General features: G+C 40.3%; 1 protein-coding gene across 1 annotated transcript in view; it reads left to right on the top strand.

Annotated features, from left to right (window-relative positions):
• Positions 1–16,948, top strand: part of LOC308406095 (dynein axonemal heavy chain 11) — a 41,805-nt gene that overhangs the window by 10,576 nt on the left and 14,281 nt on the right. Inside the window, exons 25-59 of the mRNA XM_080896927.1 lie at positions 106–228; positions 736–960; positions 1,045–1,136; positions 1,216–1,342; positions 1,905–2,057; positions 2,151–2,384; positions 2,996–3,127; positions 3,403–3,563; positions 3,773–3,929; positions 4,049–4,194; positions 4,280–4,396; positions 4,487–4,625; positions 4,816–4,908; positions 4,992–5,186; positions 5,263–5,340; positions 5,440–5,572; positions 5,670–5,797; positions 6,056–6,204; positions 6,305–6,455; positions 6,556–6,687; positions 7,053–7,226; positions 7,826–8,030; positions 8,405–8,570; positions 8,797–8,899; positions 9,595–9,834; positions 9,913–10,074; positions 10,178–10,371; positions 10,489–10,651; positions 11,061–11,184; positions 11,394–11,536; positions 12,438–12,599; positions 15,719–15,952; positions 16,111–16,257; positions 16,371–16,484; positions 16,569–16,712. Of these exons, the coding sequence (XP_080753053.1) occupies positions 106–228; positions 736–960; positions 1,045–1,136; positions 1,216–1,342; positions 1,905–2,057; positions 2,151–2,384; positions 2,996–3,127; positions 3,403–3,563; positions 3,773–3,929; positions 4,049–4,194; positions 4,280–4,396; positions 4,487–4,625; positions 4,816–4,908; positions 4,992–5,186; positions 5,263–5,340; positions 5,440–5,572; positions 5,670–5,797; positions 6,056–6,204; positions 6,305–6,455; positions 6,556–6,687; positions 7,053–7,226; positions 7,826–8,030; positions 8,405–8,570; positions 8,797–8,899; positions 9,595–9,834; positions 9,913–10,074; positions 10,178–10,371; positions 10,489–10,651; positions 11,061–11,184; positions 11,394–11,536; positions 12,438–12,599; positions 15,719–15,952; positions 16,111–16,257; positions 16,371–16,484; positions 16,569–16,712 (5,340 nt within the window). The remainder of the gene's footprint in view (positions 1–105; positions 229–735; positions 961–1,044; positions 1,137–1,215; positions 1,343–1,904; positions 2,058–2,150; positions 2,385–2,995; positions 3,128–3,402; positions 3,564–3,772; positions 3,930–4,048; positions 4,195–4,279; positions 4,397–4,486; positions 4,626–4,815; positions 4,909–4,991; positions 5,187–5,262; positions 5,341–5,439; positions 5,573–5,669; positions 5,798–6,055; positions 6,205–6,304; positions 6,456–6,555; positions 6,688–7,052; positions 7,227–7,825; positions 8,031–8,404; positions 8,571–8,796; positions 8,900–9,594; positions 9,835–9,912; positions 10,075–10,177; positions 10,372–10,488; positions 10,652–11,060; positions 11,185–11,393; positions 11,537–12,437; positions 12,600–15,718; positions 15,953–16,110; positions 16,258–16,370; positions 16,485–16,568; positions 16,713–16,948) is intronic.

Below are 16,948 nucleotides of genomic sequence, written 5' to 3'. Positions count from 1 at the left end.
AACAAATAAATAAGACATGCAGCTGTACTAATAGCACTTTTTGTGAAGTTAGTTTATTGGTAAACTTCTATTTGCTATCAACACTATTCACTGTTTATATTTCAGGTTGTAACAGAAATAAGTCAGACGTGGATGTCAATGGAGTTTTCATATGAAGAGCATTACCAGACCTCTGTGCCACTGCTTAAATGTGATGAACAACTCATTGAAACTCTTGAGGATCATCAGGTAGATGTCTTAAGTTACTGTAAGTTATTTTACAAAAGAACAAGAGCTTGTTCTCAAGATCAGCTGTCTGTGAGAATCTCTGATAGTTAAGTGCTGAATAGAGATGAGATCACAGACGTGCCTTCCCCATTTGAGTGTCTAATAGCATGGCTGAGAGCAGAAAGGTCCCTATTGAGTCCCAAGATTTATAGCTTCTGGACAACACAGGGCATTGTTGCACCGTGGCGATCTTTGAACATGTACACCAGATGCGTTGAGGGGGTTACAGCCAGCAATTAGAACTCCTGACACTTTAGTGCCTCCATCTTTGTTTAAATATTTAAATTTGACTTGGCTTGGCATGCTGATGAGGTAGAAGATGTTTACAAATGCAGCTGATACGTGTAATGGTGTCCAATTCTGAAAATGTGTTTTTTCTTTAGGATAGGTTTGATTCTATCTGCTGCACTTTAATTTTACATTAGAGCACATTCTTTATGCTTATTCTTCTTTTCCCTTATTCTCAAGGTTCAGCTCCAGAGTGTCTTTCAGAATAAGCACACAGATCACTTCCTGCACCAGGTAGTGGAACTACAAAAACAGTTGACGGTGGCTGACTCTGTGTTCATGGTCTGGATGGAGGTCCAAAGGACATGGGCCTACCTTGAAAGCATTTTCAAAGGCTGTGATGACATTTGCCAGCAACTGCCTGCAGATACACACAGATTCAAAGCAATAGATGCAGAATTTCAGGTCTGCATGTATACACAGTTTGTGTAGAGCTGCAAATTATGTTCTTGTCACCATTTGTAACAATGGGAATTTTTGTTCTGTCAGGAGCTAATGTTGGGCAGTGCCATCATTAAAAATGTAATTGAGGCCACTAACAAACCTCATCTACTGGAGAAGTTAGAGGATCTACAAAAAAGGTTCATGCTGTTTTCATCAAACTTGTGTTACACGCTTAAAGGTTTCCTGCTTACTGATCCTATTCAATCTTTCCGACAGGCTGGCATTATGTGAAAAAGCTCTTACTGAATACCTGGAAACAAAAAGACTCGCATTTCCACGATTCTACTTTATTTCATCCGCAGACTTGTTGGACATCCTCTCTAAAGGAAGTCGTCCCAGAGAAGTAAATTCAGTAAACTTTCCCTTCTTTGGGGCAGCTGTGGCTCAGGATATAGAGCAGGTCATTCAATTATCAGAAGGCAGCATTGGCGTTATGGACAGGTCCCCTGGGGTGTAGGCCTGTCCAATAGGGACTTTCAAAACGCTTGAGTGCACTGTGCATTTATAGTACTTACGCATGCATATGCATTTGGTCTAAGATAGGTTGTTTATTTTTGAGTTTGTTATGCAGGGATTTTTTAAACAAAATTAGTTGTTTGCCCATCAAGTCAGAAGGTCTGTGCTTTGGTCTCCAGATCCTCACATGTTCAGGTTTCTGTGGGGAGGATACTGTACCCCAAATTGCTCCTGATGCATCCATCAGAGTGTGTGCATGACAGAAAAAAACTTGAAGGGTGAATGTGTGTCTAAATGGGCAAATGTAGCTTGTAGTAAAAAGTGTTTGAGCACCCGTTTAGAGTTGAAACATGCAAATCCTTTTATTTTATTTTAGTGTCTAGCCTGCGTAATAATTGCTGTGCTTAATGTGTCTATCATGCGCAAATACGACTGACTGTCTTTTGTAGGTGACCATCCATCTCTCAAAGATTTTTGACAACTTGACTGATCTTGAGTTCAGCAAAAACGAGCAGCTGAGTAATCCTAAAGTTGCTGTGGGCATGTATAGCAAAGAGAGGGAATTTGTGCCATTCCAGACTGAATGTTTGTGTTGCGGGCCGGTAAGATCATATTCATCATCAGCGAATGTAAATTATCGATCACACATCACAAAGTAGCTGAATCGTTTGTTTAAAAAAAATACTTCCCGTTAGGTTGAGGCATGGCTCAGTCGTCTCGAAGAGTCTATGAAGGAATGTGTCAAGGGTCACCTATCCGAGGCTGTGTCCGTGTACGAGGACAGACCCAGAGAGCAGTGGATTCTCGATTTCCCTGCCCAAGTTGCTCTCGCTGGATCACAGATCTGGTGGACTAATGATATGGAACTTGTGTTCAAAAGACTGGAAGAAGGATTTGAGTCGGCGCTAAAAGACTACAATAAAAAACAGGTATGGGAGCTTAACTGACATTTTAAGGCTTTAGTTTTAAATAGTGGCAAAATAGTTTTGCCATTAAAAGGTGTTTGTCATATATTAATGTTTTTTAAGGTTAATGTGATATTTTCAAAGAAAAGAAAGTTTCGATTTGATGTCATGCTCTCGACATGCTGTGTTCAATGATCTGTATTATACATAGTGTCTGCATATACTGTGCATATGATCTGACCTGACTTGGGCTTCAGGAGCCTCACCGTCGACTCTGATCAGAGTTGTTTTATCACTCTTGTCACTTTCATCGGTACCATTAAAGGTTAACATGTCCTTGGCTGCTGTTTGAATAATCTCCCTCTCCCCCATCAACCCACGGCATTGCATTGATTGGATCTGCTGTCACACAGGAACAGGAACAAATGATTTCCAATTATCTTTTAGTAAAAACAAGAACACTAGACTGCTTTTGATCATATGTAAAGTAGACATTCGTGTAATGCTGGTAAATGACCTGCAAGTGACAGGAAAAAAAGAAATGTTAATATCAGTTTGAGGGAAATGATCTCCTGTGTGAATTTGTGTTACTCTCTTCTCCTCTTTGCTTTGAAGTTGTTGTTTCCCACCTATAGGTTTCTCAACTCAACATGCTGATTGGCATGCTACTTGGAGAGCTGAGCTCAGGAGACAGGCAAAAGATCATGACTGTATGCACCATTGATGTCCATGCCAGAGACATTGTTGCCAGCCTCATTGCTAAAAAGGTTAAAACAAATGAATAACTTCTTGCATGCCATCTCATTTTAGTCTGATTGAGCTAACTTTGGTATTATGGCAAGCTTTACTCTTACTGTATGTGTGCAGAACAAATTACTTTTTTTATTAATTTAAAACAGCTTGAGTTGGAATTTGACTAACTGATATCGTAACGTGGCACACTCAAAGATATAATTCTTTTAAAGAAAATAGTCATAGCATCTCAGTATTTGTGTGGCATTTTTCATTGATGACGTTTGATATGAGCCATGTGTGTTTACAGGTCACCACCTCACAGGCCTTCCCATGGCTTTCCCAGCTTCGACATTACTGGAGTGAGCAGCTTCGCCACTGCTACATCAACATCTGTGATGCTCAGTTCATTTACTCTTATGAGTATCTTGGAAATACACCACGTCTGGTCATCACTCCTCTGACAGACCGGTGACTCTTATTGTTTTTCCTTTGGCTGCTCTCTTAAGTGAGATTATCTGCCTCCATCTCACCCTCTTCTGTCACTTAGACCATCTGCATGTCCTCCCTCTCTGACTCTTCTCTGTGTTTTCTACTTATGCTTATCTGCTTTTACTCTTTGCAGACAATACACAACATTAATTGTGTAAAAAAAATTATGTTCACCTTTCACATTGTAGGTGTTACATCACCTTGACTCAGTCACTCCACCTGAACATGAGTGGGGCCCCGTCAGGCCCTGCTGGAACAGGGAAGACTGAGACCACAAAGGATCTTGGCAGAGCCATGGGTGTCATGGTATACGTCTTCAATTGTTCTGAACAGATGGACTACAAGGTGCGAAATTCCCTACATCAGAGTTATTGCCATTGGTCAGTTTATGTTTTCATTTAGAGGTTTCAGTAAAGAAATATATTTTAATGCAAAATTTCTGTGATGCTTATTTTTATGTTTAGTCCATTGGAAATATTTACAAGGGTCTGGCACAGACTGGAGCATGGGGCTGCTTTGATGAATTCAATCGTATCCCCGTGGATGTTCTGTCGGTTGTAGCAGTGCAGGTTAAAACCATTCAGGACGCCATTCGATCTAAAAAGGAAAGGTGGGTAATTGAAGAAGAATACATGAAGTTTACATCATGTTAATTTTACTTAAAAAATAAGTTAACAGTGTGTGCCACCTCACAGGTTCCTGTTCCTCGACAAGAACATTGCTTTAAAACACTCGGTTGGGATTTTCATAACTATGAATCCTGGCTATGCAGGGAGGACGGAGCTACCTGAGAACCTCAAGTCTCTTTTCAGGTGGGAATGATGCACCCACCTTTTTAAATATATATAAAATGTCATTTTTCAGCAGAGAGTTCACCGTGTGCTTTGTCTGTCCTCCTGTAGGCCCTGTGCCATGGTGGTGCCAGACACTGAACTCATTTGTGAGATCATGCTCGTGGCAGAAGGCTTCCGTGATGCTAAGCTTTTAGCCAAGAAGTTCATCACTCTGTACACTCTCTGCAAGGAACTGCTCTCCAAGCAGGTATGAGTAAGACACTTAGTAGCTCTGTAACATTTCACATTGTTGAATTAGAACAGAGGGCACCAGTAATAAATCTTTCTAGATTTGCCTCAGGAGCACAGCAAAGCACTAGGAGTTTGTTTGGATTTATGGTTAGTGTAAACGTGGGAATGCACATTTTCATTTTCTTTTGTTATTTTTTGTTTATCAGGACCACTATGATTGGGGTTTGCGTGCTGTCAAGTCTGTTCTGGTTCTGGCAGGGGCATTGAGAAGAAGAGACAAAACAAGAGTAGAGGATCAGGTGAACTGATATGTGCATTTTATGTCATATTTTATCTAATATCTCACGCTGATATTTGATCTCATACTCATTTTAATACCAAGGTGTTGATGCGTGCACTGCGGGACTTCAACATGTCTAAAATTGTGACAGAGGATGTGCCTATCTTCATGGGACTGCTGGGAGACCTGTTCCCAGACATGGAAGTAGAACGAGAAAGAGACCTAGAATTTGAAAAGGCCATTCGAAAGACTACACTTAATCTTCGGCTGCAGCCAGAGGAGACATTTATCCTCAAGGTTTGAGATGAATCTGTTCATACCTACTCTAAAAAGGATTAAAGAACCCTCTTTTAAGCACCTTTATTTTTGTTAGGTGGTGCAGCTGGAGGAGCTCATGGCTGTACGTCACTCTGTCTTTGTTGTTGGAAATGCAGGGACTGGAAAAAGTCAGGTTAGATTTTTTTTCTGTGTCACTTGCTGTCTAAATAAATGTTCAGCTGAATTTGTAACATAAATATGAATGGTAAAGTGCTGGTATTTTTATTAACAGATATTGAGAGTTCTCCATAAAACTTATGTAAACCTGAAAAGGAAGCCTGTATGGAATGACCTCAACCCAAAAGCAATAGACAGAAATGAGCTATTTGGCTTCATCCATCCTGCAACTCGAGAATGGAAAGATGGTAAAAAAAAAAATGCATTAAAAACAAGATAGCAAAACCTCAACAAAAAGACCAAATCTCACTCTTGTTCTATGCACCCCAAATTCCTGTTTGCTAGGTTTGCTTTCATCACTGATGCGAGAGCAGGCAAACATCTCCCACAGTGGACCTAAGTGGATTGTGTTGGATGGAGACATTGATCCGATGTGGATTGAATCACTCAACACAGTGATGGATGATAACAAGGTACCTCCCTCCTTTTCACTCATACACTATTGTAGACACATAGCAACCAAGGTGGTATAGATAGAAAAAGATGTTTCTCTCCCCTTCCTTCAGCAATCAGCTCCTGAAGTGTGAGTACTTGGAGGTTCTTTTCCACAGCAATGAATCATGTCATACTTGATGAGATATGGGGGTGTTTTCTTATCATTTGGGTAGAGTCTTGTCCATCATATTGGCCATTCAGATGTCGTAGTATTAATGTTTCACAATGTCTCTCAGGTACTGACTCTAGCCAGTAATGAACGTGTGGCGCTTACTTCATCTATGAGACTGATTTTTGAAATCAGTCACCTAAGAATGGCGACTCCTGCCACTGTGTCCAGAGCAGGTATCCTCTATGTTAACCAGCAGGACCTGGGCTGGAACCCGTGAGTTACACAGACTTCAAATTAATCACATAGTATCTAATATCGGATACCTTTTCTGTGGTAATTTTGTGTAATCTTCTGGATTTGGGTTGCTGCTCAGGTACGTTGCCAGCTGGATTGACCAAAGAGAACGGCAGACTGAAAGAACCCATCTCACCATACTGTTTGAGAAATACGTTCCACGTTGTCTAGAACAGATGAAAAACACTTTCAAGACAATCACTTCCATTCCAGAGATCTCTATGGTGCAGGTGCATATGACACAGAAACATGCGCAATGCATTTATTTCTTCCCTTGTATACCTCTACTGGCAGAAAACTGAAATATAATATGCCTTTCTTTTCATTCAGACACTCTGCACTTTGCTCGACTGCCTTCTGACACCAGAAAATGTTCCTTCTGAATCCCCTCGTGAAATCTATGAGACCTATTTCACCTTTGCCTGCATCTGGGCATTCGGTGGGGCCTTGTATCAAGATCAGGTATTCATATAGTTTAATTTAGGTCAATTTTACATCATGCTGTGTACATTATAGCAGCTGTAAAGATAAGCTTTGACATGACAGTGAAATACTCTTCAGAAGTCTCTCATTCTGTGATATTTCAAACAGAAATTAATTTTATTTTCACAGAACTAAACATCAAGTGCAGTTAGACAGTACTATTGGTTGGTTTACTCAGTTATAGGATTATTTTTATTTACTTTTTCTAGCACTATTATTGTAAAATAAAATAATTCATTAAAAATGTCAGGTAAACAGGACAGTTTTTTCAAGAATAAGCTTAACTGTCTAAATGACATGATGTGAATTAATCCATAACACTGTATGCTTCATTGCTTCATAAGCTCTGTGATTATCGAGCGGAGTTCAGTCAGTGGTGGACCAAAGAGATGAAGACTGTAAAACTGCCAGCACAGGGAACAGTGTTCGACTATTACCTTGACCATCAAACCAGGCGGTTTTTGCCCTGGAGTGACACCGTGCCACCCTTTGACATGGACACTTGTACACCATTACAGGTAAGAACATACCTATAAACTGCTAGAACTCAGAGTAGATCCCTCAAGAGAGAAAGGGAAACTTTTCAAAGTGGTTTTTATAAATAATTACCTTTACAATCAAAAGAAGCAACCTCCTTACAGCAAAATAACCAAAAATGAACAATGCAGTCATATTAAAAATGTATGTATGCCTCAGTGAACATAATAAGAGAGGGTAAAGTCACATCCTGAGGTTATGGCAGGGGTGCTAGAATGGATGATAGGCTTGCCACTGTGTCTGATTACCATCCAGTACTCCCTATACCAGACTGTGTGGGGGTGAAGGCATGAGCAACAAGGCTTGAGCTATCACCCACGCTCTTTTGTCTTTCTTTATGCTCCTGTGTACAGCTGTGAATGCTCCAAAGGCTCTTGCTGAGCCATAATTAGTAGGGTTTTGTTCTGAGCAAATGATGCTATTATGACAGAATAGTTGTGGCGTTCAGGGGAAATACAAGAAATTATAAATCACGCACAATTCACTGAACACATGTCTGTCAATAAATCACACTCAAAGAAAGCCATAATAAGCATGTGTGTTTCTGTTCTGTGTCTTCCTGCTGTTTCTATGATTGCAGGCTGTTCTTGTACACACAGCAGAGACCGTGCGTCTTCGCTACTTCATGGACTTGTTGCTGGAGAGGAGACAGCCAGTGATGCTTGTGGGGAATGCCGGAGTGGGAAAGACTGCACTCGTCAGGAACAAGTTAGACTGTCTGTCAGAAAGTTACATGACCACAAAAGTACCTTTGAACTACTACACCTCCTCCCTCATGTTGCAGGGTGAGTGGCGTTTTTGATTGTCATGTGGAACAGAGTAGCACATGCAATGAACTGTAGCACCACCTACTGGCAATGACTGTTAATGTCCGTGCACGACTCACACACTGCTTTATTTATTTATTTTATTTATATCTCTCAAAACTGCACTGTTGTACGTAGGTGTCACTTTATATTTTTCCCTAGAATGTCCTCTATCTTTCTTAACTCTAAATTCTTATTTACACCAAGTTGAGAGAGAAGCAGTATTTCGATTATCCTGTGTGTCCAATACATGTAGTGAATTGCCAGTAAAAATCTTTGATCTTTAAAAATCTTAGTTAAATTTGGTTCAGTCAATGTTTTTATTGCTGTTCATTTGTTTATTTCTGTTGCAGCGATCTTAGAGCGACCATTAGAGAAAAGAGCAGGCAGAAGCTACTCCCCTGTAGGCAACAGAAGGCTGATCTACTTTATAGATGACATGAACATGCCAGCTATGGACAATTATGGCACAGTGCAGCCTCACACACTTATACGCCAACATCTGGATTATGGGCACTGGTAAGACGACTCTGCACACACCAAGCCAAAACAAGTCAAGTCAGAGATTCTGTATAGTTTCTCTAAGGAGCACGGACAGACATAGAATAACAGCATATGCAAGAATAAAAAAAACTTGCAAACAATATGAACAAACAGTACCTGTTTTTCAGCTGTAATCTCGTGACAGTTTTTTTTTTTTTTTGATTAGCCATTGAAACCTTCTTCAATTTCCTTCTCTCTGCAGTTATGACAGACAGAAACTGACCCTGAAAGAAATACATAATACCCAATATGTTGCCTGTATGAATCCAACTGCTGGGACTTTCATTATCAACCCCAGATTACAGGTATGATAGCAGGTAAAACTGTTGTATATACCAACATAATCTATTTTTCAAAAAATATAGTTATGCAGAGCAGTGCTGATGGTTTGAGTTGTAGTTTAAATTAATCTAAATTAAAGTGGATGTGCAATAATGCACAAATCCTGCATTATCATGCTTTTTTCATTGCTTTCTAATCTTCAGAAACTGTTTTGAACCTAATTTTAAATGTTGATAAATTTAATCTCCTGAGACCCTACATGCTCATATGGGGACATTACATCTGCACCTTTTACTTTATTCTGACATACAGTGTTTTATATTTGTTACTTACTTTTATACTTTGTTAAGCAATGGCAATTTTATTTACTTATTCTGTAAAATTAGCCCATTGTCACCACATCACAAATGTTAAAAAAAGTATGTAACAAAGTTTGTTTGTTTACTCAAATAAGAGCTCGATTTCAACAGTGCTTTATATTGTGAAGATATTATGGGGGTTCTATTTTATTGGTGTGGGACTTCATACCACTACTTAATACATACTACTGCTACTACAAAGAAAACACAATATGTGTCAAGAATGATTGCTACTTCTACATTCATACATTTGTCACAGTGTTTGGTGTTTAACAGAGCCCATTTCTAAGCAAGATGTTATCTATACACATATATACTAAACACATTTTGCAATTTTTGTGTGCCTTTGCTCTCTACAGAGGCATTTCTCTGTGTTTGCAGTGAACTTTCCTCCATGTGATGCTCAGAGGTCGATCTTCAGTCAGATCCTGTGTAGTCATCTGAAGCAGCAGCTCTTCAGTCCCCTTGTTCAGAGTAGTGCTGCAGCTGTCATTCAGGCAGCCATAACTCTTCACCACAAGATGGTTCATAATTTTCTGCCCACAGCCATCAAGTTTCACTACACGTTTAATCTTCGAGATCTGTCAAATGTCTTTCAGGTATTGCCCATAGTAAACACTCATACAACTTGACTTGTGTATTAAAAGTAAAATATTAATATGATATGTGAAATTAAGGGCATCCTCTTCTCTGGACCTGAGAATGTGAAAGACAGCGCTGACCTGGCACAGTTGTGGCTCCACGAGTCCTGCAGAGTATACTCAGACAGACTGGTAGATCTAAAGGACCTGCAGCTTTTTCAGAAGTTCCAGTTGGAGACTATGCAAGAATGTTTTGAGGTGCAAAGCAGCTTTTGAGAAACAGAATAAACTGCTGCTTTTCATCATCACATAAAAACTTTACCCATTATTATTACTATGCCTGTTTCCTGTTTTCTTCTAGGGACTGGAGGATATAAAGGTGAAAAAGCAGCCCCTCCTTTATTGCCACTTTGCCCAGATGGGTGAGAAAGCCTCCTATACCCCTGTCACAGACTGGTCTGCACTCAGCACCATCCTCACGGATGCCCTGGAAAGCTACAATGAGATTCATCCAGCCATGAACCTAGTGTTGTTTGAAGATGCCATGCAACATGTGTAAGTGGAGCTGGTTTCCATATAAATATCATAGTTATAATAAAACTATGTCATACTGGAAAAATAATATGATGTAAATATAATTAGAACTATAATGAAGAGATGTGTTATTGCCAGCTGCCACATCAGTCGTATCTTGGAAACTCCAAGAGGTCATGGCTTACTGGTCGGAGTCGGGGGCAGTGGGAAGCAAAGCCTGACTCGTCTGGCTGCCTACCTATCCTCTGTGGAAGTCTTCCAAATTATTCTGAGTAAAGGTTACACAGTCCAGGACTTCAAGGTAAATACTTGGTGACAGATTAGAGCCAAGAACATGAACCACTGTTTGACTTTCACAGGTTATGAAAATGTAGAGGAAAAAACGTTCTTTAAATCAAGGTGCCTTTAAAGAATACCCAGATGAGCTTTCCTTCTCGCCGAATGCAGCATATTGATATAATTCAGTTTTGCTGAGATCCTCCAGTGATGCATAAAATAATTGTCAGATACTATTAAAAGACACTGGGCAATATTTTAATACATTATTGATGAGGTAAGCCTATCAATTTATCATTTAAAAGCCTCTTAAAAAATCAAAGTGTTAATCATGGGATTTTAGATATCCAATTGATGAATTTATTGAACAGTTTGATCTTCATGCCACTCAATATGAATATTATCCATTCATGGCCTGTGTGGTTTTTGTGTAGATGGATTTGGCCGGTTTGTTCCTGAAGGCTGGAGTGCAGAACAAGCGTGTGGCTTTGCTCCTGAGTGACGCACAAATATCCGATGACCGGTTTCTGGTCATTATTAATGACTTTCTGGCATCAGGTCAGACCCAAACTCCAAATTAATTTACACTGTGTTGTTTCATCTGTTCACCTGACTCATATACCTGTTCGGTATATGTAGCATTTTTTCTTTATGATTGTGAAGTACAATCATACTTCAAATGCATTCAGCCTCTAAGATTGTTCTGTTCTGAATATCCATCATTAGCATTTGCTAGTCTGTAATAATGACTGTGTTTTGCTGTACAGGGGAAGTTCCTGAGGTTTTCAGTGAGGAGGAGATTGAAAGTATTGTGTCTGGGGTGAGAGCTGATGTGCGAGGCCTTGGTCTTCTGGACAACAGGGAAAACTGTTGGAAATTTTTCACAGATCGAGTGGGACTACAGCTCAAGGTTTAGTCTTTCAGATTTCGTATGTTTTTTTTAATCCACCAATGCATTTAAATTTAACATGTTCTGTTAGAGTTTTAATGGTAATCTGTCTTCTACAACAACAACTACCCCCTGATCCTTTAAAAGGTTCCAGTTATGCACTGAAGGCTGACATTAAAAAGTGAGATTATTAGCTCTGGATGAATTCAGGGCTGAAAATACACTGCATGAATTGAGTGCCCGGATCCCGAAGAACATCTGGAATAACCTCTCTCTTTTCTCATTTCAATTTTATTATAAGCTGTTAAAAAGTAAGAATTGAAATGTTTCATTTTTGCCCTGTCTTCGTCCCCAAAACACCCGGATCCCAATCTGGATCAGGATTGACTCCAAAAGTTAATCACCTCCAGGCTGGGTCAAATCCTACTACTGGTAAATTTATCATGCAAATCCATTCATAACTTTTAGAGAAATTCTGCTACCAAACAAACAAACTAAAATAAAGAGAAATTCTTACACATACATTAGATTTGAGCTGGGGAAATTAAAAGCACAGCTGCTGTTTAATATTACTAAATATGTTTAACAAGCTGAATTAACCAAGCCTGACAAAGTGGGGGGGTTAAAAGGAAGGAAATTCTTTTCTCAGTCACTACACATGTATGCCATCCAGCTAGTGTTTGCGCCAGGGCCTCTGGTAGCGTCACCGTCTGCTCCAGCCAACTGGGAATGTAGCTCCTGTCTATGTGCCAAGGTGTTGAAAGTGGGGGCCCAGGCTGCTGCCAGTTTCCCTTTGGAGATGCATCATTTCAATGTCTGTGACCTGTGTTGATTTTCCTACGTGTACTCTTTGATGAAGTGTGTTTCTACTAATCTTTTAGTGCACATGGTAGACTTTCTCTCTTTGCTTTCTTCTTTGCAGGTAGTCCTGTGTTTCTCTCCTGTGGGCAGTGTTCTGCAGGTTAGGGCTCGTCACTTTCCAGCCCTCATCAACTCCACAATCATCGACTGGTTTTATTCTTGGACCCCTGAAGCTCTGCAGTCAGTCAGCTACAGGTTCATCCAAGAAGTTGAAGGCATTGAGGTCAGGCTTTTGAACTCAAGAACAATATCTCATAATGTCTTATAACTTAACGGTCATATTCTGTACAACACAACATGTGCCAAATTACTAAAAAAAACAATATCAGCTGTCAGATATGTATGCAGCTGGTACTGTATCTTGCCTAGGTTTGTCATGTACCCTGATATTCGGGACTCAGTTGGACTTTAATGAACACCTTGTAATTATTGCTGTGCAGCTGGATTAAGTTTTCCATGGATCCTTCATCATTAGTTCTCTTCTGAGGTTCTGACAAATTGCCGAACACATGCCTGGGGACACTCAGTGAGTGCAGCATATCATTGTTTTCCATCATGGCAGTGGAATGATCACAACCCAGACTCATTTATGTTAATGAGAGAAGAGTGATTAAGCACATAACGACCCTCTAAGGTGGCACAGCTGTCACAACCAGGAAGCGTCATCACATATGTGAACATGTGCCAGACCATTACTTTCCACTCTTGAGTGTTGTGCATGTTCATGTGCAGGCGTGTCTTGTTGTAATAGTAGCTGTAGTGCTTAGAAGTTGTGTGATGATGATGATGACGATGATTAGGGTAGGGGTGCAACGATACACAAAATTCACGGTTCGGTTCGGTTCGATACTTTGGTGTCACGGTTCGATATTTTTTCGATACAAAAAAATGTTCATGCATTTTTAATTTGTCATTTATTAAAATTATAAATATATATTTTAACTCAAAAGTACAGTTTTTAAATTTAACCCTAACCCTTGTGCGTGTTTTTTATTTTGACAGCGAATGCGCACCTGCGGACCACTTATGTGCAGCCCTGGTTATTTAGCTCATCATATCGCAGCCACAGAAATTCTTTTGTCCATGAAACCATAAAGCTGCACTTTCTTTTTGCCTTATAGTCTGATTTGTCATAACTTCTCCGTTTTGTGGTAAGCTTTTCTTTGGCTGTCACTTCTTCACCCTGACCTGTCTTATTTGGCTCAGCAGAACTGAAATGCTTTTACACACTCACTCACATAAGCTCAGCGATTCTCTGCGCGATCAACCTCTCACATGTTTAAGCTTGCTGCGGGAGATTTCACTTGTCATGTTTGCATAGTAAGCTAACGATTAATAAGACGATGTCAGAGGAATTGGTGCACAAATTATCATCACTCACAGATCAGTGCTGTCGCTCTCTATACACAGTTCGCACGATTGCAAAGTGAAAGCAAAAAAACAAGCGCAAATTCAAACGCGACTTCAATATGTCACATATTGACAGTGGCTCACCGATGCCAATGACATAATTACCCAGCTACATTTCTGAAAGAATGCAAAAGCATTGACATATATTTTTCCTACAATAGCCCGACGGGCAGGGAAGAGAAAGATTTTGGTAGCCCGACTGAAAAAATCGCTAGCTCCAGGACGTCGGGCTAGCGATATTGCAAGCCCTGTATCTGATTGAGGAATCACTCATCTTTGGAAAAGAGAGTTTATTACAGAGAAATGTCTCTTTCCAAAATAAAAGCTATACTATCCGCTTCTTCTGGGCTATATTCTCAGCAGCATAAGGAGAATCATGTGCTAACAGCTGTCTAAATGACTCGGCTAAAGTTAGTAGCATGCTTGCTTTTTTTTGTCTGCTTCCACTTGTCTTTGCACTAGGATGATGTCGGCGTAAATGTGCAGTCATATTCGTTGTGTTCCCACTAGTGCTTTCAGGTTAATCTCGTTGAAATGACCTTAACGCCACAACACGGCAAATCTCCGTTAACGAGCTACCGCCGATCGCTCCGTGCATGGGGCTAGACGGCCAACACATTAACGAGCTAACTGCGCTAACACACTAGTTCACACCAATGTAATTGAGCATTGCATGGCACATCCAACATACTGTTTTACTTTAGTCCATGACTCGCTTACCTTCAGGGTCATACGTCACATGAAAACCAAAATAATTCCAAACGCCAGATCTGAATGAGGTTCAATTTGCCTGTTGCAAGTAGAGCTTAACTTCTGTCTCGCTAGCTTGCCCTGCGCTCTTCCTTCTGACTATGCTGTCTGTGTTGAGCGCTCAGTAGGCGGAGTAGTCGAACACAGATTCACTGAGCGCTCAACACAGACAGCATCGTCAGAAGGAAAATTGATAAAATAAATTACAAATGTTGTATTGTTCGATACATATGCGTACCGAACCGAAAGCACTGTATCGAACGGTTCAATATCGATACGAATATCGTTGCACCCCTAGATTAGGGGATGTTGCAGCTGTAGTAGATTCGTGCACAAGGGTGGAGGTAGGACTAAAGTTCTCCTGTAACCAAAATATATGTATGAGAGCTTAAATAGTATAATCAAATCAAATGAAAAGTATATCTTTATAGGTGCAGAGGAGAAGAAACCAAAAACAATGTGAAACTGTACATGTAAAGTAATTTATTAAACCATTGTTAATGATTGTTTATCTTCTTAAAGAGGCAGGACTGCAAGAAATGAAATGATCATTCATTTAAAGTTAGAAATGCACAACCTGCTAATAGTTGTTACACAAGGCCAATCAGAGAGTTTCTGTCGCATCTCAACAGAGCACAGCACGCTTTGTCAAGTGCATTGTGTCAGATCTTAATTAATAATGATTTTTTTCCCTGTGGCTCTGTGATCATTAACAATGGCTTATTCTGAGTTATGGTCAGGTTTGATCCTTGTATTCTCTGATCATTTGTTTTTGCTTTAATTGATCACTAACTGTGTGATTAATGCAGGCTGTGTGTCATTGTGTGCCGTATGATGAATACCAAGTCAGGATGCAGTATTATGGTCACAGTAGATGGTGTTTATAAAGTTGGAGGCCACCAGATATAATGTAAGCAGTGTGCATGTTTTACAAGCTTGCACGTCAGTGGTCTAAACACATTATTTTCACAGAGGTTTCAAAGCATAATCATTTCTGCTAGCTGCACCTAAATTTCAGATTGAGTAAGTCAGGGCCGGCCAAGTAAGATGGCAAAACTTGTAGATGAATTCAAAATTTATGAAGATAATATTTCAGTTCCCATCAGGCCTGGGATGTTAAACTCCACTCAATCCAGCTCACCCTGTTCGCCCCTCTCCCCCCTTGTCTGCTTATTTTTACAGCCTGCCGTCCAGGAATCCATCAGTCTTTTCATGGCCTATGTTCACACTAGTGTCAACCAGGCAAGTGAAAAATACCAGCGCAATGAGAAGAGGTACAATTACACCACCCCCAAGAGCTTTCTCCAGCAAATCACCCTGTACAGAAACCTTCTGGAGAAAAGCCGGGCTCAGCTTCAGCACAAGATGAACCGACTCGACAGCGGCCTTCAGAAACTCCAAACCACTGCTGCTCAGGTAAATCTTTAATCTGCACTGTAGGCGACTGATTTCTGGGCAAGAGATGTTAGGCTAAGGTAAACAACAAACAGTACTTCCTTTTTTATGCTTTTCCATGACATTAAGTATTTCACATATTGAAGTATTGTGAGTATGTTTCTTTCTTATATATACAGGTTGAAGATCTAAAAGCTAAACTTGCATCCCAAGATGCTGAACTGACCCTTAAAAATGAGAACATCGAAGCTCTGATTGCTAAGATTGGACAGCAAACTGAGAGGGTGAGCAGCAAGAGAGAGGCTGCAGATGTTGAGGCACAAAAGGTGACTAGTCCTGTCACATATTGTATAACACACATTCTTTGGCATTGCACTCTACAGACCACATTGTTAAATAGATGTGTGGAATCCAATTTGTTATGGTTGCTTTTGTGCAGGTTGCTGTGATCCAGGCAGAAATTGCTGTCAAACAGAAGGAGTGTGAAAATGACCTATCCAAGGCAGAGCCGTTACTGGCAGCCGCCACAGCAGCACTGAACACCCTCAACAAGGTACTAGATTTTATCAGACTAGACAGAATTACGTAAAAATTTGCAGTCTTTCTCAATATATAATGTTATATAATATTCTTTCAGGTGAATCTTACTGAGCTGAAGGCCTTTCCAAACCCCCCGGCAGCAGTAATCAATGTAGCAGCAGCTGTGATGGTCCTGCTGGCCCCTCGTGGTCGAGTGCCTAAGGATCGGAGCTGGAAGGCAGCACGGGCCTTCATGGGCAAGGTTAAGCCATCATCATGTCAATTGCATCTGCCTGATTAATGTCAATCTAATTTGTGAGTGGGCCTTGACCCTGGCCCTGCCCAACTCCAGTGCTCACATTACAGCTGGATGGCTCTATGAATTTGCTCACTCACTGTTGGAGCAAGTGTGCAAACCTCCCTCCTCTGCTTCTTGCTTCTGTTAATGCAAGTGTGACTGGAAAACGTTTGGTTTTAATTGCATTTGATTAATTATTT

This window comes from Rhamphochromis sp. 'chilingali' (genome assembly GCF_963969265.1).
Source record: "Rhamphochromis sp. 'chilingali' genome assembly, chromosome: 11".
Classification (NCBI taxonomy): domain Eukaryota; kingdom Metazoa; phylum Chordata; class Actinopteri; order Cichliformes; family Cichlidae; genus Rhamphochromis; species Rhamphochromis sp. 'chilingali'.
This window is presented reverse-complemented; position numbering and strand designations above follow the sequence as displayed.